Source organism: Symphalangus syndactylus, chromosome 20 (genome assembly GCF_028878055.3).
Source record: "Symphalangus syndactylus isolate Jambi chromosome 20, NHGRI_mSymSyn1-v2.1_pri, whole genome shotgun sequence".
Lineage (NCBI taxonomy): Eukaryota > Metazoa > Chordata > Mammalia > Primates > Hylobatidae > Symphalangus > Symphalangus syndactylus.
In genome coordinates, this window is record NC_072442.2 from 27,522,307 (window position 1) to 27,543,670 (window position 21,364).

Below are 21,364 nucleotides of genomic sequence, written 5' to 3' on the forward strand. Positions count from 1 at the left end.
TAGGGGAGGAGGTATGGTCACTTGGCAGAGACCCAGGTTCTAGACAGAAAAGTGATTCTGGTTATACTTGCAGTAGGGGACAGCTCTTCTTGCCTCTGGGTCTAAGAACATTTCCAAGCAGGCAACATCTGTCTAAAACTCCTGGGAGGGAGACATGCAGCAGATATGGGGCATCCTGAATGACCAGGTGAGGCTGGCAGCAGAAGTCCAAAGTGGAGTGGGGAGAATAGGTCCTTGAGAAGCTGGTCAAGTCATGAATCTCCAGGTAGAAGAGACCAACTACTAGGAGTATCTTTGGCAAAGTGACAGAGAATAGTAAGCTATTGACGTACTACTGCATACACAGCTGTCTGGGAGTGCTCACTGGAGTCTGAGGGTCCCCCACAGGGAAGTATGTCAGCAGCACTCACTTGCAATGGCACAGTCTTGGGAGGCCAGGCCTGCTCAACAAAGCTACCCAATGTTACTTCACAGATGACCAGCTCAATCTAAAGGCAAGACACAGCTGCCTAGAGTTCCATCAGAATAAAAAAAGTACCTCCGTTTTGTTGTTGTTGTTTTTGAGACGGGATCTCATTCTGTTGCCCAGGCTGGAGTGCAGTGGCATGATCACATTCCACAGCAGCCTCAACCTCCCGGGCTCAAGTGATCTCCCACCTCAGCCTCCTGAGTAGCTGGGATTACAGGCATGCACCACCACACCCAGTTAGTTTTTGTATTTTTTTTGGAGAGACAAGATTTTGCCATGTTGTCCAGGCTAGTCTCCAACTTCTGGGCTCCAGCAATCTGCCCACGTTGGCCTCCCAAAGTGTCGGGATTACAGGTGTGAGTCACTGTGCCTGGCCAAAAATACCCTTTTCTTTCTTTTTTAAAAAATTATTATTATACTTTAAGTTTTAGGGCACATGTGCACAACATGCAGGTTTGTTACATAGGTATACATGTGCCATGTTGGTTTGCTGCACCCATCAACTCTTCATTTACATTAGGAAATACCCTTTTCTTGAACTAGGATGAAGTGGGGGTGAGAGTTGGCAGCAGAAGCCCTAAGAAAGAATGGGCACATTACCAGTCCTAATTCTACCCTTTTAGTAAAACAATAGTTTGGAAGGCATGGTGGGTTAGGAGCTATGCTATATAGTCTAGCAGTCTCTGCCTGTTACAGGCTGGCCATCAGAGAAATGCAAATCAAAACCACAGTGAGATACCATCTCACACCAGTTAGAATGGCCATCATTAAAAAATCAGGAAACAACAGGTGCTGGAGAGGATGTGGAGAAATAGGAACACTTTTACACTGTTGGTGGGACTGTAAACTAGTTCAACCATTGTGGAAGTCAGTGTGGCGATTCCTCAGGGATCTAGAACTAGAAATACCATTTGACCCAGCCATCCCACTACTGGGTATATACCCAAAGGACTATAAATCATGCTGCTATAAAGACACATGCACACGTATGTTTATTGCGGCACTATTCACAATAGCAAAGAGTTGGAACCAACCCAAATGTCCAACAACGATAGACTGGATTAAGAAAATGTGGCACATATACACCACGGAATACTATGCAGCCATAAAAAATGATGAGTTCGTGTCCTTTGTAGGGACATGGATGAAACTGGAAAACATCATTCTCAGTAAACTATCGCAAGGACAAAAAACCAAACACCGCATGTTCTCACTCATAGGTGGGAATTGAACAATGAGAACTCATGGACACAGGAAGGGGAACATCACGCTCCGGGGACTGTTGTGGGGTGGGGGGAGGGGGGAGGGACAGCATTAGGAGATACACCTAATGCTAAATGACGAATTAATGGGTGCAGGAAATCAACATGGCACATGGATACATATGTAACAAACCTGCACATTGTGCACATGTACCCTAAAACCCTAAAGTATAAAAAAAAAAAAAATTATTATTATACTTTAAGTTTTAGGGCACATGTGCACAACATGCAGGTTTGTTACATAGGTATACATGTGCCATGTTGGTTTGCTGCACCCATCAACTCTTCATTTACATTAGGAAATACCTTTTTCTTGAACTAGGATGAAGTGGGGGTGAGAGTTGGCAGCAGAAGCCCTAAGAAAGAATGGGCACATTACCAGTCCTAATTCTACCCTTTTAGTAAAATAATAGTTTGGAAGGCATGGTGGGTTAGGAGCTATGCTATATAGTCTAGCAGTCTCTGCCTGTTACAGGCTGAACCTACAGGTATTATTGGTGACGTTTCATTCTGGGTAGATTCGTGGAGTAGGGCCCTTACTTAAAGCTGCTAGGCCAGGTAAACTTCCAGCAGCAGATTGCCCTGCCTGAAGACTCCTCTCCTTCTGGCACAAACAGAAAGGCACCCCAAAGAAGAATTCCTCTCCCTTCCCCTAAGCTGGAAGTTTAGAATTTCCTGATATAACTGCATCGGAGGGAGAGAGGGTTGGTATCTGGGTGACCTACGAACTTTCTTGATTGCTGCGGAGACTGTGGTAACACTAAAGGCTTGGCGGCGGTGATTGGGAAGCCTGTGGGCTATTTTCTGGCTGAGTCGGGCTCCGTTAACTGCAATTAGTATTTCTTCCACCAGAGGGCACTATTGGAAAGCAGAAAGTGGTGGGGAGCGTTGGTGGTCAAGGCTGCTCAGGAATCAGCTAGGATAGTTCCCTGTTAATCCAGAAACCCTTCTGCGTTGGTCTAGAGCCTCCACAGATAGTAGGAGAGCGGGAAGAGGAGGAAAGGGATAGATTTAGTGAGCAATTTCTACGGAGCCATTTTCCCAATTATGATTATTTTTCATAACAAAGAAAAAACAAACTATAAATGAATTCCTCATCACAGCCTGAGGCCTCTGGTGGGAGAATACAGGTCAGTGGAGGACCTCGAGCCTCTGTTTGTATATTTACTCTCATATGTGGCCTATTCCCTGTGGCCAAACAGCTAATCGTCTTTTCCAATCTGAGAGCCTCGCTGCTCTCCATTCTTGGTGATTCTCCTCCTTGAAAATATCTATTATTTTCTTTGGTTATTTATTGAAGCTAAAGATAGCATTTTTGCTTAACATTTCCATTCTCATTGCAGCTCCATTTGCATTTTTAAAAATAAATAATGCACATGTAGTCAATAAGTGGGAGATAGATGTGCTTTTGAATTCTCATATGTGTGGCATAGACAGTGACTTTGGGGAATGATGCAATAGATTATATAGTGTCCCTCCTCTTAGAAGACTTATAACTATTTTCTCCTAAAAACTGAATTTATGACCCTCTTGCTTTATCCTAATAAAAATCACAACTGTGTTTTATTGCTATTGGCATAGATTTAGGCTGTAATTAAGTGGAAATTTACCTCTGATATATTCATCAATAAGCTGTACATTAACTTCCACATGCTTGGCAGTTGGATCAAAGGCACAAATATTGTTGACTAAATATTTGTTAACATACTGTGAACAAACAACAAGAGAAAATTTATGGGATCACCAGCAAGCAGAAATACAGTGCCCAGTTCAACAGCTTACATAATTCCATTTATATAGATTTTAAAATAGGCAAAACCAATCAATGGTGTTAGAAGTGAAGATGATGGTTACCCATGGCTGGGCGCGGTGGCTCACGCCTGTAATCCCAGCACTTTGAGAGGCCGAGGTGGGAGGATCACCTGAGGTCAGGAGTTCGAGACCAGCCTGGCTAACATGGTGAAACCCAGTTTCAACTAAAAATACAGAAAATTAGCTGGGCGTGGTGGCAGGCACCTGTAATCCCAGTTACTCGGGAGACTGAGGCAGGAGAATTGCTTGAATCCAGGAGGCAGAGGTTGCAGTGAGCCGAGATCGCACCATTGCACTCCAGCTTGGACAACAAGAGTGAAACTCCGTCTCAAAAAAAAGATGATGGTTACCCTTGGGGTGGGTAGGGTGAAGGGATGATGAGGAAGGGTACAAAGGAGAGCTTTTGGGATTCCATAAATGTTCAATTTCTTGATCTAGGTCTGGTTACGTGAACGTGTTCCACTCAGTAAAAATTCTTGCATTTGTACCCTTACGATTTATGCAATTATGATTTATACAGTTAAATTTGTTCAGGCGATTCTTCAATTTAAAAGGTGCTTTTTAAAAAAAACTTACAAATTTACACTTATCCCAACTTCCAAAGTCACTTGAAAATTCCAACTCTGGATGAAAGAACAAGATAACCGCCTTCAGGACGTCACGCACTAGTTTCACGTTAGCTTCCAACTCCATAGATTTGCTGTCTTGAGGAGAATTTGGCTCTGTTAGAAGAGTATGGTCATAGAGCAACAATGACACAAATTCCATGGAACTGAGTAGTTGGATGCTTTCCTGTAGCTCGAGCAGCATGATTCGGAAGAAGAGAATTCCTGCCCGCTGGACTTCCCCGACGTTTTCAATCTCTGGAATAACAAAATGATAGCTCACATTGCTGTTCAGTCTAATGTACATTGCTGTACATTACTTTTTCATAGGATTCTGAACATATTATAGTAAATGTTTTTGGCAAGAAAAAGCAGACCATATCCTTTGGTTTTAAACAATCTCAGTTTCTCTAGCCATGAAATCAAAAGAAAGACATGAAATTACTCCTGGTGAAGCTCATAGAAAGAGGCTTTGAGAAAAGGCAAAAACTTGGGTTTTAGAGTTAGACCCTGGTTTGAACACACGCTGTCACCCTTATTAGTCTACTGTCTCTCTGAATATCCTTTTCCTCTTCTGTGAGAATGGGCTTAATCCCTACTTCCTTGGTTAGCTGTGAGAATTAGAGAAGATGATATATGTAAAAGTGCTTAGTTACAGGCATTACACATAGTGAACACTTAGGAGACATGAAATTTCTCCTTTCTTCTTATCCCACTCTATGACATAGTTACAAATCTTTTGGCTCAATCCCACATAGTGTTACTCTTCTAATTCTATTCACTTCATTCTAGGAAGCCAAAGGTTTCCATGCCTTCTTCCTCCCTCCCTCTCTCCAGCTGGCATTGCGCTGAGAGTAGCCTAGTGGATGTGGAATCACAAAAACTAAAGTCTAATCTTGGCTCTCCCACCAGCTTGCTATTGGACCTTAGATAATCCACTTTGCTTTTGCAGTCTTTAGCATCTCTATCTGTAAAACGAGATGTTCTGATTACTTAATGCTGTATAACATAGTGGGAAGAGCACCCAAACCTAGGTTCAAATGCAGCCCTCACCATTTCTTAACTGTGTGACTGGGGGCAATTTGCTTACTTTCCTCACCTGTAAATGGGGTATCACTATTCATCTCATAGGGTTATGGCAAGGATTGAATGAAATAATATCTGAAGCACATAATGGGGGTATTTAATACATGCTAGTTCTAGCTCGCCTTTATGAGCCCTTCCAGTTCTAAAACTGTATGAATCTAGCCAAGAGAATGTGATTCCAGGCTGTTTCCTTTAATTTGTAGACATTACTCATCAGCACAAGACTGCATAAGGGAATTCCTTTTACATGAAAAGATCTGTATATTGTAACAATTCATTTTAGAAAGTGCATATTTCATTGCACTGCCTGTGATTTCCCCAAAACCTATTAAACCTGTGAATTTAGACTGATGCCACATGAACGATACCTAAGATATACTTTTTGTCTATCTCTCCAGAGAACTCGCCAAGTATTTCATAGCAGGCCACTTGGACCACTTTCATCATTTTCTGTAGATCTTTATATTGTTGACACAACAACATTCTATTTTGGCCGATGTTAAAATCAAGGACTCCCAGAGCCTCTCCTGTTCTCTCACGAAGTGGAACTACTATGTGCGTTTCTCCACAGGCAGAGGCCAGAACGACTTCTGAACTGTCAGTACATTTAAAGAGGAAATCTCTGAAATCAAAACCAAATAAACACGAGGATATTAAACATCTGTCTGTTCACATCATTCCACCGAAACATATTCAATTACTCTCTTGTGCCTACCTCACTTCCACCATGCCAGCCCTTCTTGCTGTTTCATCTGCCTGGAGCATTCTAGCCCTTGATTTCATGTGGCTGTCTGTCTGCTCACTCATGTCTCTGCTCAAACATCCCCTCAGCAAAGAAGGCGTCCCTGACCACCCAGTCTCAAGCAGCGCCCAAGCCACTCTCCATCGTGATACTCTGCTTCATTGTCCTGGCTTATCTGAAGGTGTTCATTTTTTGTTTACCTATTGTCCATTATGCTTTGGTTGAGTGCTAGCAGAAACGATGAGTATGTTAGGTCAGGTTCCCTAGAAGCAGAGCCTGAGACAGGGATCCTTATGCAAGTGATTTACCGAGCGAGTGTTCCCTGGAGAAACCTGTGAGGGACTGAGGGAAGCAGGACAGGCAAGGGGAAGAAGCTAAGTTAGAATGTAGTTTCACATGAAGTCTAGCCTCGGCCTGATCCCAAGGGGAGCTCTGGAAGGTCAATTGTACCAAAGAATCTGTCCCACCTTGAGGCAAAGGGAGGGGTCTTTTGCATCCTAGCACTAGTCAATCATTGGCCGTAAGCTGCCTTGGGTGTGTGTGGGCAGTTGGGGCTGGGGGAGTGTTTACACATCTCTTAGGTAACTCCTGGTGAAGAGCTCCAATCGCTCAAGGACCCTCCTCCAGAGAAAGTTACGGCGTGAGCCAGGCCGTGCCTACAGCAGCTGGTGAAAGGCATTTTGGGGATCTGGGTGGAGCGTCTATAGCATCTGCTTCAGTGAGAGACTTGAGACTTTCATGGAAATGTAGTGGCTGCTTCTTTCTCTTGGTGAGGCACAGACACACCTCTTTTTCTTTCTTTCCCTTTCCCCATCTACATTAATTCTGATATGCCATTTCTTTAAGGTATTTGTAAAAAATTGGTACTTTGCATCCTCAAAAAGTGCACTTATAGTTTCTATATCAATCCTACAGTGACAGGTAAGATGATGTCCTTCTGCTATTCCCACCCCTTTTGCTGCTGCTGAGCCACCACTTTGTGTTGCGTCTTGATGAGTGCCACAGCAATAATGCATCATACTAGGCTTTCCAGGAATAACAATAGAACCCATTGGTCAACTGACTTCCTCCAAAGACATCTGTTCTAAGTTACACACAAGAATCCAGGGCTATGCATGTTCCCACTCATAGGTGGGAATTGAACAATAAGAACACTTGGACACAGGGTGGGGAACATCACACACCCGGGCCTGTCGTGGGGTGGGGGAGGTGGGAGGGATAGCATTAGTAGATATACCTAATGCAAATGACAAGTTAACGGGCACAGCACACCAACATGGCACATGTATACATATGTAACAAACCTGCACGTTGTGCACATGTACCCTAGAACATAAAGTATAATAAAAAAATACATAAAAAAGAGAATCCAGGGCTATGAGTCTGCGTATTACAAGGACTTCTGTAAAACTTTTGACCAGCACAAGGAATAACTATGTGGAAAAGAGCTTGAGATTGAACCAACATTCTGGCATGAGGCCAAACTAAAATTTAATTGACATATGTAATTAAATGTTGAGTTAGCCTACTGGTCTGGGATTACTGAGTTACCGCCTACTCAACAACAGTGACCCCCTAAGAAGCAGTCATTCCCTTTTGCAATAGGTGTGTTCTCAGTTAAGATCTGTTTATATTTGTACACATTTTAGTAGTGTTCCTTGCATTTGACAAGTGAGAGTCATTCTAAGTAACTTAGAACCGAGTACTTATTAAATACAACATGCTCTGCCTCCTCTCCAACTCTGCATGTCTTCTTTAAATAAAAAAGACATTCACAGCCTTGCTAATATTCACAGATGAGCTCTGATGAGTGATGTGAATGTATTATTCATAATCATGGTGGGTTTTTGTTGAATTCCATATTTACAAGGAAATTCATGGAAAATACCTTCATGCTTTAAAACATGCAATTTTAAAATAAAATGCCAATGAAATCTGTTTTAAAAAGGACTCGGGAAGGCTGGGCACCATAAAGAGACCCTGTCTCTTAAAAAAAAAAATTAAATGAGCTGGGCTTAGCAAATGCATGTAGTTCCATCTATTTGGGAAGCAGAGGCAGGAGGTTAGCTTGAGTCCAGGAGTTTGAGACTGCCACGAGCTATGATCATAGCACTGCACTCCCACCTGGGTGACATAGTGAGAACCCATCTCTCAAGAAAAAAGGATTTGGGAAAAAAAGAGTAAATATGTCCCAGGCAGAAAACATTCTGCAGAAATTTTTCTTTAAAAGTCAATCAGAATAAAATTCAGTGTGATCATTAGAGAAATGCAAATCAAAACCCCAATGAGGTATCTCATGCCAGTCAGAATGGTGATCTTAAGTCAAAAAACAAGAGATGCTGGCGAGACTGTGGAAAAATAGGAACGCTTTTACACTGCTGGCGGGAATGCAAATTAGTTTAACCCTTGTGGAAGACAGTGTGGTGATTCCTCAAAGGCCTAGAACCAGAAATACCATTTGACCCAGCAATCCCGTTACTGGGTATATACCCAAAGGAATATAAATCGTTATATTATAAAGATACATGCACACATATGTTCATTGCAGCACTATTCACAGTAGCAAAGATATGGAATCAACCCAAATGCCCATCAATGATAGAATGGATAAAGAAAATGTGGTATACACACACATCATGGAATACTATGCAGCCACAAAGAGGAATGAGATCACGTCCTTTGCAGGGACATGGATGAGCTGGAAGTCATTATCCCCAACAAACTAACACAGGAACAGAAAACCAAACACATGTTCTCACTTATAAGTGGGAACTGAACAATGAGAACACATGGACACAGGGAAGGGCACACACTGGGGCCTGTCAAGGGGGCGAGGGGAGGGAGAGCATTAGGAAAAAATAGCTAATGCATGAGGGGCTTAATACCTAGGTGATGGGTTGATAGGTGCAGCAAACCACCACGGCACAAGTTTACCTGTGTAACAAACCTGCACATCCTGCACATGCATCACGGAACTTAAATTAAATTAAAAAGAAAGAATAAAAGTCAGTGTGTATGAGCAAGAGTCAGAAGCTGTGTCTTTCAGGTCCACTATTGTACCAGAAGGATGTGTTCTGGCAGTCAAACAAAACAGACATGTCTCTAACCTGAAGATGCATGACTTCCTGTGGATGGTAGGAGGATTTTTGTGGATTTCTGTTAGACCCAGCTGTCCTGTAACCATCATTTTGCGTAAAACATAGTCTGAGTCCTTGAAAAGAGGAAGGTGTTTCATTAGGAGTAATTAGACCTCATATTCCCATTAAAGCTTTTGGGGACAGATAAACAGAAAAAAAATAGGAAAGCTTAGATGACCTCTGGCTTTAAGGACAGTGACATTTTACTTAGTACCATTAGAGAACAGGATAATTTTTTTTTTTTCGAGATGGAGTTTCACTCTTGTTGCCCAGGTTGGAGTGCAATAGCACGATCTTGGCTCACCACAATCTCTGCCTCCCAGGTTCAAGCAATTCTCCTGCCTCAGCCTCCCAAGCAGCTGGGATTACAGGCATGCACCACCATACCCAGCTAATTTTGTATTTTTGGTAGAGACAGGGTTTCACCATGTTGGCCAGGCTGGTCTTGAACTCCTGACCTCATGTGATCCACCCTCCTCGACCTCCCAAAGTGCTGGGATTACAGGCGTGAGCCACCGCGTCTGGCCGATTTACTTTCTTCACTTCGCTATCGGGACGACACTCTCTCCTGGTTCTCTTTCTACCTCACTAAACAATCCTCATTCTCCTTGCTTCTTTATCTCCCTTACTTCTAAGAAGTTTTCAAACTGTAGGTCAACCCACAACTTAGATGTGGGTTGTGAAAATATTTTAATGAGTCTTGATCAATATTTTTTTCATAGAAACTAGTTTATTTATAGGAACGTATATTAACATATTCTGTAAATACAGTAACTGTAGGAAACACAAATTCAATTAAGAGATGTAAAGAGGGGTTTTTATGAATCATTCCTTTAAAAAAAAATTCTTGGGGCATGCCTGCAGTCTTAGCTACCCCCTCCGGGGTAGGAGGCAGGAGGATTGCTTGAGTCTCGGAGTTCAAGTTTACTGTGAGCTCTGATCATGTCACTGCACTTCAGCCTGGGCAACAGAATGAGACCTGGTCTCTAAAAAAATAAAAATAAAGATAACTAATTATTGGAATAAAGAAAAAATATGATAAGAGGATCCATAGGGGCTGCATGTTGAATGGTGCTTGGAAGAGGAACAGCTGCTTTGTAATGTGAAATTTCCTCTTGCCTCTATACTGCATGACATCAAGGGTTCTTCCAAACTCTTTAGAAGGGAAATGTTGTCAACATTATCCTTGGAAAACTGTTAAGATTATCCCACATTGACAATTGGGCTTCTAGCTTCTTTCCAAATTTATTTCTTTTCCTTTTTTTTTTTTTTTTTTGAGACAGAGTCTCGCTCTGTCGCCCAGGCTGCAGTGCAGTGGCGTGATCTCGGCTCACTGCAAGCTCTGCCTCCCGGGTTCATGCCATTCTCCTGTCTCAGCCTCCCAAGAAGCTAGGACTACAGGCACCCGCCACCACGCCAGGCTAATTTTTTTGTATTCTTAGTAGAGACGGGGTTTCACCATATTAGCCAGGATGGTCTCGATCTCCTGACCTCATGATCCGCCCGCTTCAGCCTCCCAAAGTGCTGGGATTACAGGCGTGAGCCACCGTGCCTGGCCTCCAAATTTATTTCTTTCATGGTTTGTTATTTAGTGTTACATACTAGACTGAAAATATATATATTTTTAAATCTCACCCTGTGTATCTAGGTTTAAATGTTTAGCCAAAACTTTCCTGTTTTTCCATGGTGCCCTATGTGTTGTTTCTCTTAAGGCCCTGACAATATTCTTCTGAATCTTCCCTGGGGCCCCATGTGCTTCGAAGGGCCACTGTAACTGGGGCCCTTCAAACAGGGTGCTCTGCCCCAGGCCTAAGTGCCCTTGGAGGCTCCCATGGCCTGGCCACCCCACAAGAGAGCTCCATGATTCTGCCCTCATTGACCAAGACCTCATCAGATTGACCCAGCCACTGAGGGAGGGAAGTAGGGACTTGGTGGGAAAAAGGAAAGAAGTAGTCCGGAGGGAAGTGTGGACATGCCTGCGTGGGCCAGCCAAGGGACTGGGAGACAACCAGGTGACACTACCACCCGACCAAGCACCTCCCAGAGTCATTCAGCCTTTCTGAAAGGAAAAACCTTTCCACCTACTCTCATCATATGCAAAATCCTAACACAAAGTATAAAGAAGCAAAGCAAACAGTCAGCAAGAATTCATGACATTATGGATAGGAGGGCTTAAAAAAATTGGTGTCATATAACTGAGTCCTTCCAAAACAGCAGCTCCTAGTCCCTTCCCACTCCACCCATTTGATTCTGGTGAGTGTTGCCCATTACTGTAAACTCCACACTCTGGCCAGGGGTATATATCTCAGGATAAGTCAAAAAGAGTTTTCTGGCCGGGCGTGGTGGCTCACGCCTGTAATCCTAGCATTTTGGGAGGCTGAGGTGGCTGGATCATCTGAGGTCGGGGTTTCAAGACTAGCCTGACCAATATGGGGAAACCCTGTCTCTACTAAAAATACAAAATTAGCTGGGCGTGGTGGCGCATGCCTGTAATCTCAGCTACTCCGGAGGCTGAGGCAGGGGACTCGCTTGAACCTGGGTGGCGGAGGTTGAGGTAAGCTGAGATTGCGCTATTGCACTCCAGCCTGGGCAACAAGAGCGAGACTCCGTCTTCTTTCTTGGGTTTTCCAAACTGGAACTTTTTACGGGATGCTTTTAGTAAGCATCTGACTTGCTCTGCAGAAAAAGCCCATCTTTAGCTGGAAGAACAAAACCAATGTACAGAAGGAAACAAACATGAGAAGTGGAGAGATGAACACAAAAGAGCCCTGATGGCTTCAAATCCCTGGATCTGGCCATCCTGACAGACAGCTTGACTCCCTCCCTGTCTTCATTTTGGTCACGTGAGTCAGTTAATTCTCTCTTTTGCCTAAGGCAATTTGAGATGGATTCCTGTCACTCACAACCAAGGGTCTTGTATTGGGAAATCTGTCTTCAGTTAGACTAATAGCTAATTAATATGGTTTTCAAATATTAGCAAGAAATAACATCTAGACACTTGGCTACCTTGGAGAGATCTACCAGTACTGAGCCTTGCCTACCTGGGCTGGGCTAGGCTCTACAAAGTACGTAGTGATGGAGGTGATGCTGGATGTGACGTCATAGAGCCAGCCGATGCCAGTGATCACAATATGCAGAATGTGCTCCCGGCTGTGGACGTAGTGATAGGCAGTGCTAAAGGCATTAGCAACCCCCTGTAGAGACAGAAAATTCAAATAGCCTATTCTTTTTAAAATAGAAAAATAATTAGTAATATAGTAATTGGATTACCTTTACCAGTAATTTAATTACTTCATGATAATCTACTTCCTACAAATTATTCAGCAGTTCTCAAAGGGCAGTGTTCCAGATTCTACTATTAAAAAAAGGATCATCAAGAAATCAAAGTTATAGGCCAGGTGCCTTGGCTCACGCCTGTAATCCCAGCACTTTGGGAGGCCAAGGCAGGGAGGATCACTTGAGGTCAGGAGTTTGAGACCAGCCTGGCCAACATGGTGAAGCCCTGTCTCTACTAAAATACAAATATTAGCTGGGCGTGGTGGTGCACACCTGTAATCTCAGCTACTCAGGAGACTGAGGCAGGACAATTGCTTGAACTCAGGAGGTGGAGGTTGCAGTGAGCTGAGACTGCACCACTGCACTCCAACCTGAGCAACAGAGCAAGTCACACACACACACACACAAATAGTCAGAGGTATAAAGAGAGAGGCCCACATACCTTTTTATGCTTTTGATAGTCATCCAGTGAAATCTGTGGTATGTGCTATTAGAGAATAGCATCAAAGGAACAAGATAAACTTTGAAATGAGAAAAAAATGTTAAAAGCCAAGAACGATCGCCAATCTTAGGCAGGTGGGTAGGAGCTGCCTTGATCGGATGCCAATGTTAATGCCTGCTTCTGTGCAGATATGGCCACTATCATCAGATCGACCGTATAGGACATGTTTGGTTCCAAGACCCACAGTGTGCTAGATTACATAGTCCTCTTATAGGCATAAGGAGACCCTGTTCCACAGAGAAGGGATGGGAAATCCTTAGAACCCATATGTGGGCCTGTTGTCAGGAAACTCTAGGAATCACAAACTCTTCAAAATTATATGCCTTTTATATTAGGACTCAAGGCATCTACGGGTAACCCAGAAGCCTTTACCTCTAAGGGCTAGAGTGCCAATGTATAATTCATTTTGAAAAGCTCTCTAACAAGACTATATATACTTCACCTACTGATAACTCCATACTCCTCCATTTTAACATCTTCACATAATTCTTGTGTCAGATGAGAATGAATTTTATTATTAAAAATACGTACAAAGAAAGAGGTTCTACCACTTTCCTCAATTATCCACCCAATAAATGGGAAGAGAAAGTGAAAAATAATGGTAAATAAACTTAAAGAGCCAAAGGCTTACAGGGCAGCAAATGATAAGGGCATAGCAAGTTCAAGTTCCTAACTTGCTGCTAGACTGCACAGTTCATTGTCTCCATAACGGCTTTTGATCTTCTTTTATTGCAAGTTCTATCCATAAATCAAATAAAAATGCTTGTAGAAATGGTCTAGCTATTTCATGATCTTAAAAGTGCCTATCATTTTGTGATCTAATTTAAAAACATGAATACTCAAGAAACATTTAGGCCTTTTTCTTTATTTTTCATCCTCAAAAATTATAACACTGAAATCAAGACCTATGGGGATGCATATCAGAGTTAGTACCATTTGTAGAAAGTACAAAAGATTTCTAGACAGATACCACTATTAGTAAAACACGAATACGTCCCTTCTAAAAGTTCATTCCCACTTTGTGGGTCTTAGTGGTCTAATGGTTGGATTTCTGTTCTGTAGCATAAAATTCTATTCCTGTGATTAATGCTATGGGACACATGAGGCTGAGGCATGGATATGAACTGAGGCCGAAAGTCCTTCCATAAGTAATGGGGAACTTCTCAAAAGACTGAAACATACATTCAGGGAACAGGAGCAAGTATGATGATGTTATCTATATACACAGCTTTACTCTCATCGGATTTCAGGTTTCACTCTTTAAAAAGTATTAGAAGGAGAGGCCATCCTACCATTGCCCTTGAAGACTTCTATGACTTACCTGATAGAATCTGATCTCATGAGGTAGAAAGATGTTTATTTTTTGGGGATCTCTAAGGGTATCAACAGCCAAGACCCCAAAGATCCTCATATATGCATCTTGAAGAGGCAGAGCCAGGAGTGACCCATTATAATCATTCTTATTACGGGACTGGTTCCAGAAGAAGATGTTCCCATGGTACTGAACTTGGGGAACATGGATTGGCTTCCCTTCATCCACTACTGTAAAGCTGAGGAAAAAGAGGATGAGGATGGAAGAAAGGCACAGGGAGAGATTTAGATTAAACCGTGGAGGAAACTAGAGCGATTCTCTATTCACAATCTGTGGCATTATATGACCGAGCAGTGGACTCAGGTAAGATGACCAGTTTAGAGGTCTGACTTGAGAAAGACTAAAACAAAAACAAAAACAACAAAAAAAAAACAAGCTTAGATGTGGACGTAGAAAACAAATATAAACAGGACTCCAGAGACATAACTTAGAGAGCAGGCAGAAATAATTGAGATGATATTGTGACGTAGAGTCCCCATGTGGCGAATCATTACCAAAGAGCGAGCTCTAGAAATAAGTGAAATCATCCAGGATTCTACTCCCGAAGCACTGGTGACTTGAGGCACATCTCTTTTGAGCAGCTAGCTGGGATCTTGATGCCAGTTTACTCAGAAAGGGAATTATTTTTTTAGGAGGGTAAAACCAATCTCTTCAAGAAGTTCTTACCTGATTCCTTTCATGTCCCTGTAGAGCACTCTGTTCAGTACAAATAGAGCATCATCTAAGGTACAAGCCACATTCCTCAATAGAACATTCCCTTTCTCAGGCAGTAGTAGGTTTTCTTCTAAGAGGGAAATGTGAGCACTGATCTTTTTATTTCCATGGGCTTCAGCATCCTACAGCAAAACGTTTCCGACCATGTGTTTGCCAACAGCCAAAGAACTCCCCTAATCATGTCCCCCTCACTAGTTAATTCATGCATCTTGCCCCAGTAGTTTCATTTTCCTGAATAAAGAATGCATATATTACTATTCATGGGCAGTGGGGAAAAGGTTGACACCATAGCTATCCCATAAATCTGAGTTTTAGTGAGTATAGTGGGTTTCTTCCATGCCAACTGGACTGGTTTACCAGAAAAGAAAAACAAAACTAAAAACTCTCAAGTCTACTCAAATTTAGAGGTTTAAAACTTGGATTCCTTTGACCTGCAGTCAGATTGTCTGTGTTTCTATTAAAAGTGTTGATTTGAGAGAGAGAGAGCTGGGCCAAGAAGATGCCTTCACTTCACTCATATTTCTTGACCATCGACTGTGATGTGAATGTGAAAAAAAATGCTCTCAAGGAACTCTTAACACACTTTGTATATTTGATCTATGTGATTTCAGGAAGGATTTTTTTGGGGTCCAAGATTGCAGACTTTCTGCAACTACTATTTCTGCAACTATAAATTCTCTGTACCTTAAATATTTTTATTATGTTATTAACAATATTATGTGTCATTACATACATTAAACATATCCATAAATTGGGGACATGTGAGACACTTTTCTTGATATTTTTCTCCTCTTTCTATATATTTGGGTTTGCTTTCCATGCCCTTTTCTTTTGCCTTTATTCCTTCTTTCCACATACAAGATCTATGGAGTCATTAACAAATATGTAGTGAGATTTCTCTTAGGATACCACAGACCTCTGAAGCAAGTTAGAACAATGCCTCTTTTTCTTGAGCGGTCTTTTGGTCCCGGTGCCCCATTTCCAACTACACTGGAAAATTTGGCCATTCAGGAGATGATTCAATTGAGCAAGTGCCGCTTTTTAGCTGAGATGACTGGCATAGGTTCCCTGGATCAGTGGAATCTATGACACATGTAGAAGGCAGCTGTGCTCTTTCTGCCTGTGAACAGCAGCAACCTGAGAGTCTCTGAGGAGGTGGCAAGGCTGTAGGCAGTGGCCCCTCAGGGCCATGTGTTCTAAGTGACAGGATTCTGCAGTAGTCTCAGCTTGCTTCTAGGCAATGCTGTGAAATATTGTGTGGTGTCAGACTCGATAATGAATTTATGATTTAAATAGTTCCTTTTAAAACTGACTCCCAAAATACCATGCAAGGGAAATGTAGCTTGAACTGCTTGTACATCTCCTTACTGATATTTTTCATAATCTGTCTATTGCCCATTCTAGGCTTATTTGACTCTCAGCAGAAATGAAATTAGAAATCCCAAGACATCATTTCTATATTTGTCTTTTCTACATTTCTCCTCTGCTTCTGTCTTGTCAACCAGCAGTCACTCCTGTTGCATCTCTCCTAGGCTTTGGGCCATTTGTAATGGACTGGAATGAATAAAATATCTATAGCAGCACCCAGTGATTTTTCAAGAGAATTCAGGATGCTCCTCTTTTGCAAACATTGAACATCGCCTACTTTGAGGAAATGTTTCCCCTTACCTACTGCTTTAGGAAACGTACCTGTGTGAGGGCCTTAAAGGTCTCACTATACACCGGCTCTAGGGAGACCCCACTTGTCTCTGCAGCACGTTGGATTTGGCGCAGCCACTTCCGCCTGGCACAATTCCTCAGACTCTCAATGTGGCTCCTCTCTAAAGCATTCATCAGAAATTCCACAACACTTTCCAGCACTTGGTCTTCATTGCCTCTGAGTTCAGACACAACCAATTCCATGTAATTCTGAAATTGTTTTGAAGACAATCTCACTTCTTGACCAGGGTGTGGCTTTGGAAATTGGATGTGTAGTTTAGCTAAAAGACACAAACACAAAACCAAGAACTAACCAAAAGTTCACTCACTGGTGGGGGGAATTTTCATTCTCCTCTTATGGTGAACTGAAGCCCTGGACAGCTGCTCTCCTGGAAAACCAAGTATATCAAAGGCATCTCTGAGCCCAGTGGAATATGTTACAATGAATTTCTATGCTGAACTCAATATGACTCCTGTGTCAGCTTCTTTGTTTTTGTTTTGTTTTCTTTTGTTTTAATTTTACCACCTAGCCTGGTGAAACCTCAAGGTTTGCTTTGACTCCTTCCCTACCTTTTGCCTTCCATATCCAATAAACCACTTAATTCTATCCTGTTACTCTTTGGCAGTGTGGCCATACCTCTCCTTTCATACCTTCATAACCCCAAAGCCAGCGTTTACCACTTTGTAATTGACTTAACAATAGTAAATTCTCAATACATGTTTGTAAAATTAAATTAAAACACAACTTGCATTATGCAATTCCCTGGTTCAAAGTCCTACCATATTTGGATCCAGTCTATTTCCAATCACATCCTCCCGTAATGCCATATAGGAATTATTTGCTGCAGTATCTCCATTCAGCTCATGGTCCCTGTCCATGTCTTGCACACTTCTGTATTCACATCTCTTCTCTATTTTTGTAATTGTATAATCATGAACCTACTACCAAACCTGAACATTACCAGTAACATATATTCTTCTGTGATCTGCCCTATTCCATTGCCTGCCTCCCCACACCTCCCATTGATATCCTGAGCCTGGCTTTATCTTTACCTTTCTTTTATTTTTCCCAAAGTTATTATAGTTACATAACAATATACGTGTTCTATACATACACACACACACGCACGCATATGAACACACACACTTCTAAACAATATGTGGTTTAGTTTTGCATTATTTATTTATTTATTTTTTTGAGACAGAGTCTAGCTCTGTCACCCAAGCTGGAGTGTAGTGGCACAATCTTGGCTCACTGCAACCTCCACCTTCCAGATTCAAGCGATTCTCCTGCCTCAGCCTCCCAAGTAGCTGGGATTACAGATGTGCACCACTATGCCTGGCTAATTTTTATATTTTCAGTAGAGGTGGGGTTTCACCATATTGGCCAGGCTGGTCTCTAACTCCTGACCTCAGATGATCTGCCCATCTCAGAGTTCCAAAGTGCTGGGATTACAGGTGTAGCCACTGTGCCCAGCCAGTTTTGCATGTTTATAAACTTTAGAAAAAGTTTAGCAAACTATGTGTAGTTTTCTGGGACATGCTTTTTTATTCAACACTATGCTACATATCTTCCATGTTGTTTATCTTTTCAACATATCTTTCCATGTTGTTACTCTGGCTATGATTCATTCATTTCCACCAGTGTATGTTACTATATGAGTATATCATTACTGATTTATTCTACTGTCAGTGGGTGTTTCTGTTATTCTCAATATTTTACTCATATGAACAGTGTTATGAGCATTTTGTAAATGTCTCCTGGTGCATATGTGCAAGATTCTTTGACAGTTATAAATTTGTAAGTCACAGGGTATGTACCCTTCCCCCTTTAAAGTATAGTTCAAAGTTCCTCCTCCCTCAAAAAGACTGCTGTTGTGATTTTTCCTTCTCTTGAAAGACAATAGCATCTCTTCTACACCATTTATTTGACAATTAACAAATACTACCTGGCACTCGCAGACATCACATCATGTGTGAGTTTCTCATTTCTGTAGTTGAACATTTATTGATTTTTTGCTTCTTGGCATCCACTCACCTTTCTCTTAGTAATTTTATCTCTAATTTTGCTTTGGGGAAACAACTTCATTCCCATCTCTGATCATGTGCTTGAATGGGGTTCCACTCATAGTTCTAGGGGTGGAGCATGTGCCTTAGGCTTAAGCCAGTCACGACATCCTATTCCTTTAGCCAGAGTGGTTGGTTTAGTACAGACTAATGCCAGATTTTTTGATTGAATGGTTAGGAAGAAGACACTTTCTTTTTTATTTCCACTGGACTTGAATGAAACTGTGAGCATGTGACACTGGACCTGGTTACCACAAAGGTAGAGGTTCTATGATAGTGCAGCTAAAACAGAAGAGAGCAAGAGAAAGAGAAAGAACCAGACAGCTGTCCTGATGTCATTATTTGGACTCCCAAATCTAGTTGTGTCCTAAACTAGTACTGGACTTTTTCATTGTATGAACCAATAAATTCCTCTTACGTGTAACCACTTTGGGTTGTGTTCTCTATTACTTGAGCGAAAAGGATCCTAACTAGTACAATCCTCAATTAGATTAAAAGTGCCTTGTGGATTCTTCATCTTCCATTTCTTCTTCTTTTTCCCTTTTCATTCTTTTGCCTCCTTGAACAATTTGACCCTAAAGCCATTAGATGGGGCAGAGCAAGGTAAGCATCTGTTCCTGGTCAGGTGAAGCCAATGTGGCACCGAGCAGGGTATCAGGGCCCACATCTGTGCAGGGTTAGCTGGGCATGGGTTGTCAGAGCCTGAGCAGGGCGAGGAGGGTATCCATGTGGAAGGGCAATCTTCAGTCCATGTGGGTAAAGAGGCTGGCCTTACAAAGAGGTGGTTTAACTTGGGTGTCAGATTCCAAGCAGTACAAACAGGGTATCTGTATGAGATGGATGCCCAACATGGGGTGTTTAATCTTGAGCAGGGTGAGGAGGGCATCCAAATCGAGGGATGGCCTGGCCTGGGAAGTCAGAACCTAAACAGGGTGAGGAGGGTGTCTACATGGAAGGGCCATCCACATAGGCTGGGGGTCAGCTCAGCATAAGGAGTCAGAGCCTGAGTGAATTGACAAGGGAATCCACATGAAAATGTGCCTTGGCATGGAGTGTCAGAGCCTAAGGACTATGTAAAGGGCATCCACTCGGAGGGGGTGGTCTGTTGAGGGATGTCACAACCTAAGCAGAGTAAGGAGGATAGCCATATGGGAAGGGCCAATTAGCACAAGATGTTAGAACTTAAATGTAGTAAGAAGGAAATCAGTGTGGAAGAGAGGACAGCAACAGTGATGGGAGATTAGTTCCATATAGAACTAATGGATTCATTGGGGGATTGATCAAATAAATAAATGTATTTAGGATAACACAAGCCAGAGAAAAGGGAACTACAAAAGGGAATGAGAAGAAACTAGAATGAACCCTGCTGTGTTGGATTGGACTTGGAATTACCAGTGTGAACTCATGGTTTTTAATATTAGTAGACAGAAAGATATGTACAGATATAAATGTGTACATACATGTACATGCACAGGCACGCATGAGTGCGTGCACGTGTGCACGCACACACACACACACAGTTTCTACATCTGTCCACTGAGAAATCTGAGAGAGGAGACTCATGGGTAATGAGCACATGTAGAACCCAGATGCTGGCTTGGGGGGATGAATAATTCCAGGGTGAAAGCAGGGAAAATATAAGATCAACCTGGAAGATCTCTTTGTGCCGGAAAGCAAGGACGTGCTCAAAGAATGAGGGCGTGCTCAAAGAACGAGGGATACATGTTAAAAGGATGCAGAGAATTGGCAGTTTTTTATAAAGCTAAACATATATAGACCCTGTGGCCTAGAAATTCCACTCCTAAGTATTTATTAATAAGAAATGAAAACATATTCACCAGAAGATTTACTTAAGATTGTGCAGAGTAGCTTTATTTATAATAGCTAAGAACTGGAAACAGCCCAAGTGTCCATAGATAGGAAAATGGATAAACAAACCATGGTATATTCATACAATGGAATACTACTCAGCAATAAAAAGAAGCAAATTGCTGATACATGTAGCAACATATTAAGACTCTCAAGAAAAATTATGCTGAATCGACCAGGCCCAGTGGCTTATGAATGTAATCCAGAGCTTTGGGAGGCTGAGGAGGGAGGATCACTCGAGGCCAGGAGTTAGTGGCCAGCCTGGGCAACATGGTGAGACCTTGTCTCTACAAAAGGTTTATAAACTAGCCAGGCATGGTGGTGTGCACCTGTAGTCTCCCAGCTACTCAGGATGCTGAGGCGGGAGGATTGCTTGAGCCCAGGAGTTCAAGGCTGCAGTGAGTTATGATCACATGTCACCACCCTCCAGCTTGGGCAACAGAGTGAGACTCTGTCTCCCCCAAAAAGTTAAAAAAAAAAAGTAAAAATTATGCTGAGTGAAAGAAGGCTTACACAAAAGAGTACATGGAGTTTAAACTCTGTGAAAAAGGTGCATACTGTATAATTTCATTTTTATGAAATTCCAGAAGAGATAAAACCAATTTATGGTAGAAAATAGAAAAGTGGTTGCTTTGGGGATTGGAAGGTGGACGACTGAATGGGAAAGAGGCGTGACGACCTTTTTTTTCTATATCTTTTATTATTTATTTTTTAAGAGATGGTTTTTGCAATGTTACCCAGGTTGATCTTGAA

At 42.1% G+C, this 21,364-nt stretch overlaps 1 protein-coding gene across 10 annotated transcripts in view; it reads right to left on the bottom strand.

The window, feature by feature from the left end:
* EFCAB5 (EF-hand calcium binding domain 5) overlaps positions 1-21,364 on the bottom strand; it is a 171,519-nt gene that overhangs the window by 14,054 nt on the left and 136,101 nt on the right. For 9 of the 10 annotated variants that reach the window (XM_055257462.2, XM_063628643.1, XM_055257458.2 and 6 more), the window contains 8 exons: positions 16,667-16,956; positions 14,930-15,099; positions 14,213-14,441; positions 12,155-12,307; positions 9,084-9,187; positions 5,603-5,856; positions 4,120-4,406; positions 3,342-3,438 (listed from right to left, as the gene is read on the bottom strand). In XM_055257462.2, coding sequence (XP_055113437.2) covers positions 3,342-3,438; positions 4,120-4,406; positions 5,603-5,856; positions 9,084-9,187; positions 12,155-12,307; positions 14,213-14,441; positions 14,930-15,099; positions 16,667-16,956 — 1,584 coding nt within the window. Of the gene's footprint in view, positions 1-3,341; positions 3,439-4,119; positions 4,407-5,602; positions 5,857-9,083; positions 9,188-12,154; positions 12,308-14,212; positions 14,442-14,929; positions 15,100-16,666; positions 16,957-21,364 lie in introns of those variants that run through there. The other variant, XM_055257464.2, reaches the window with a different exon arrangement.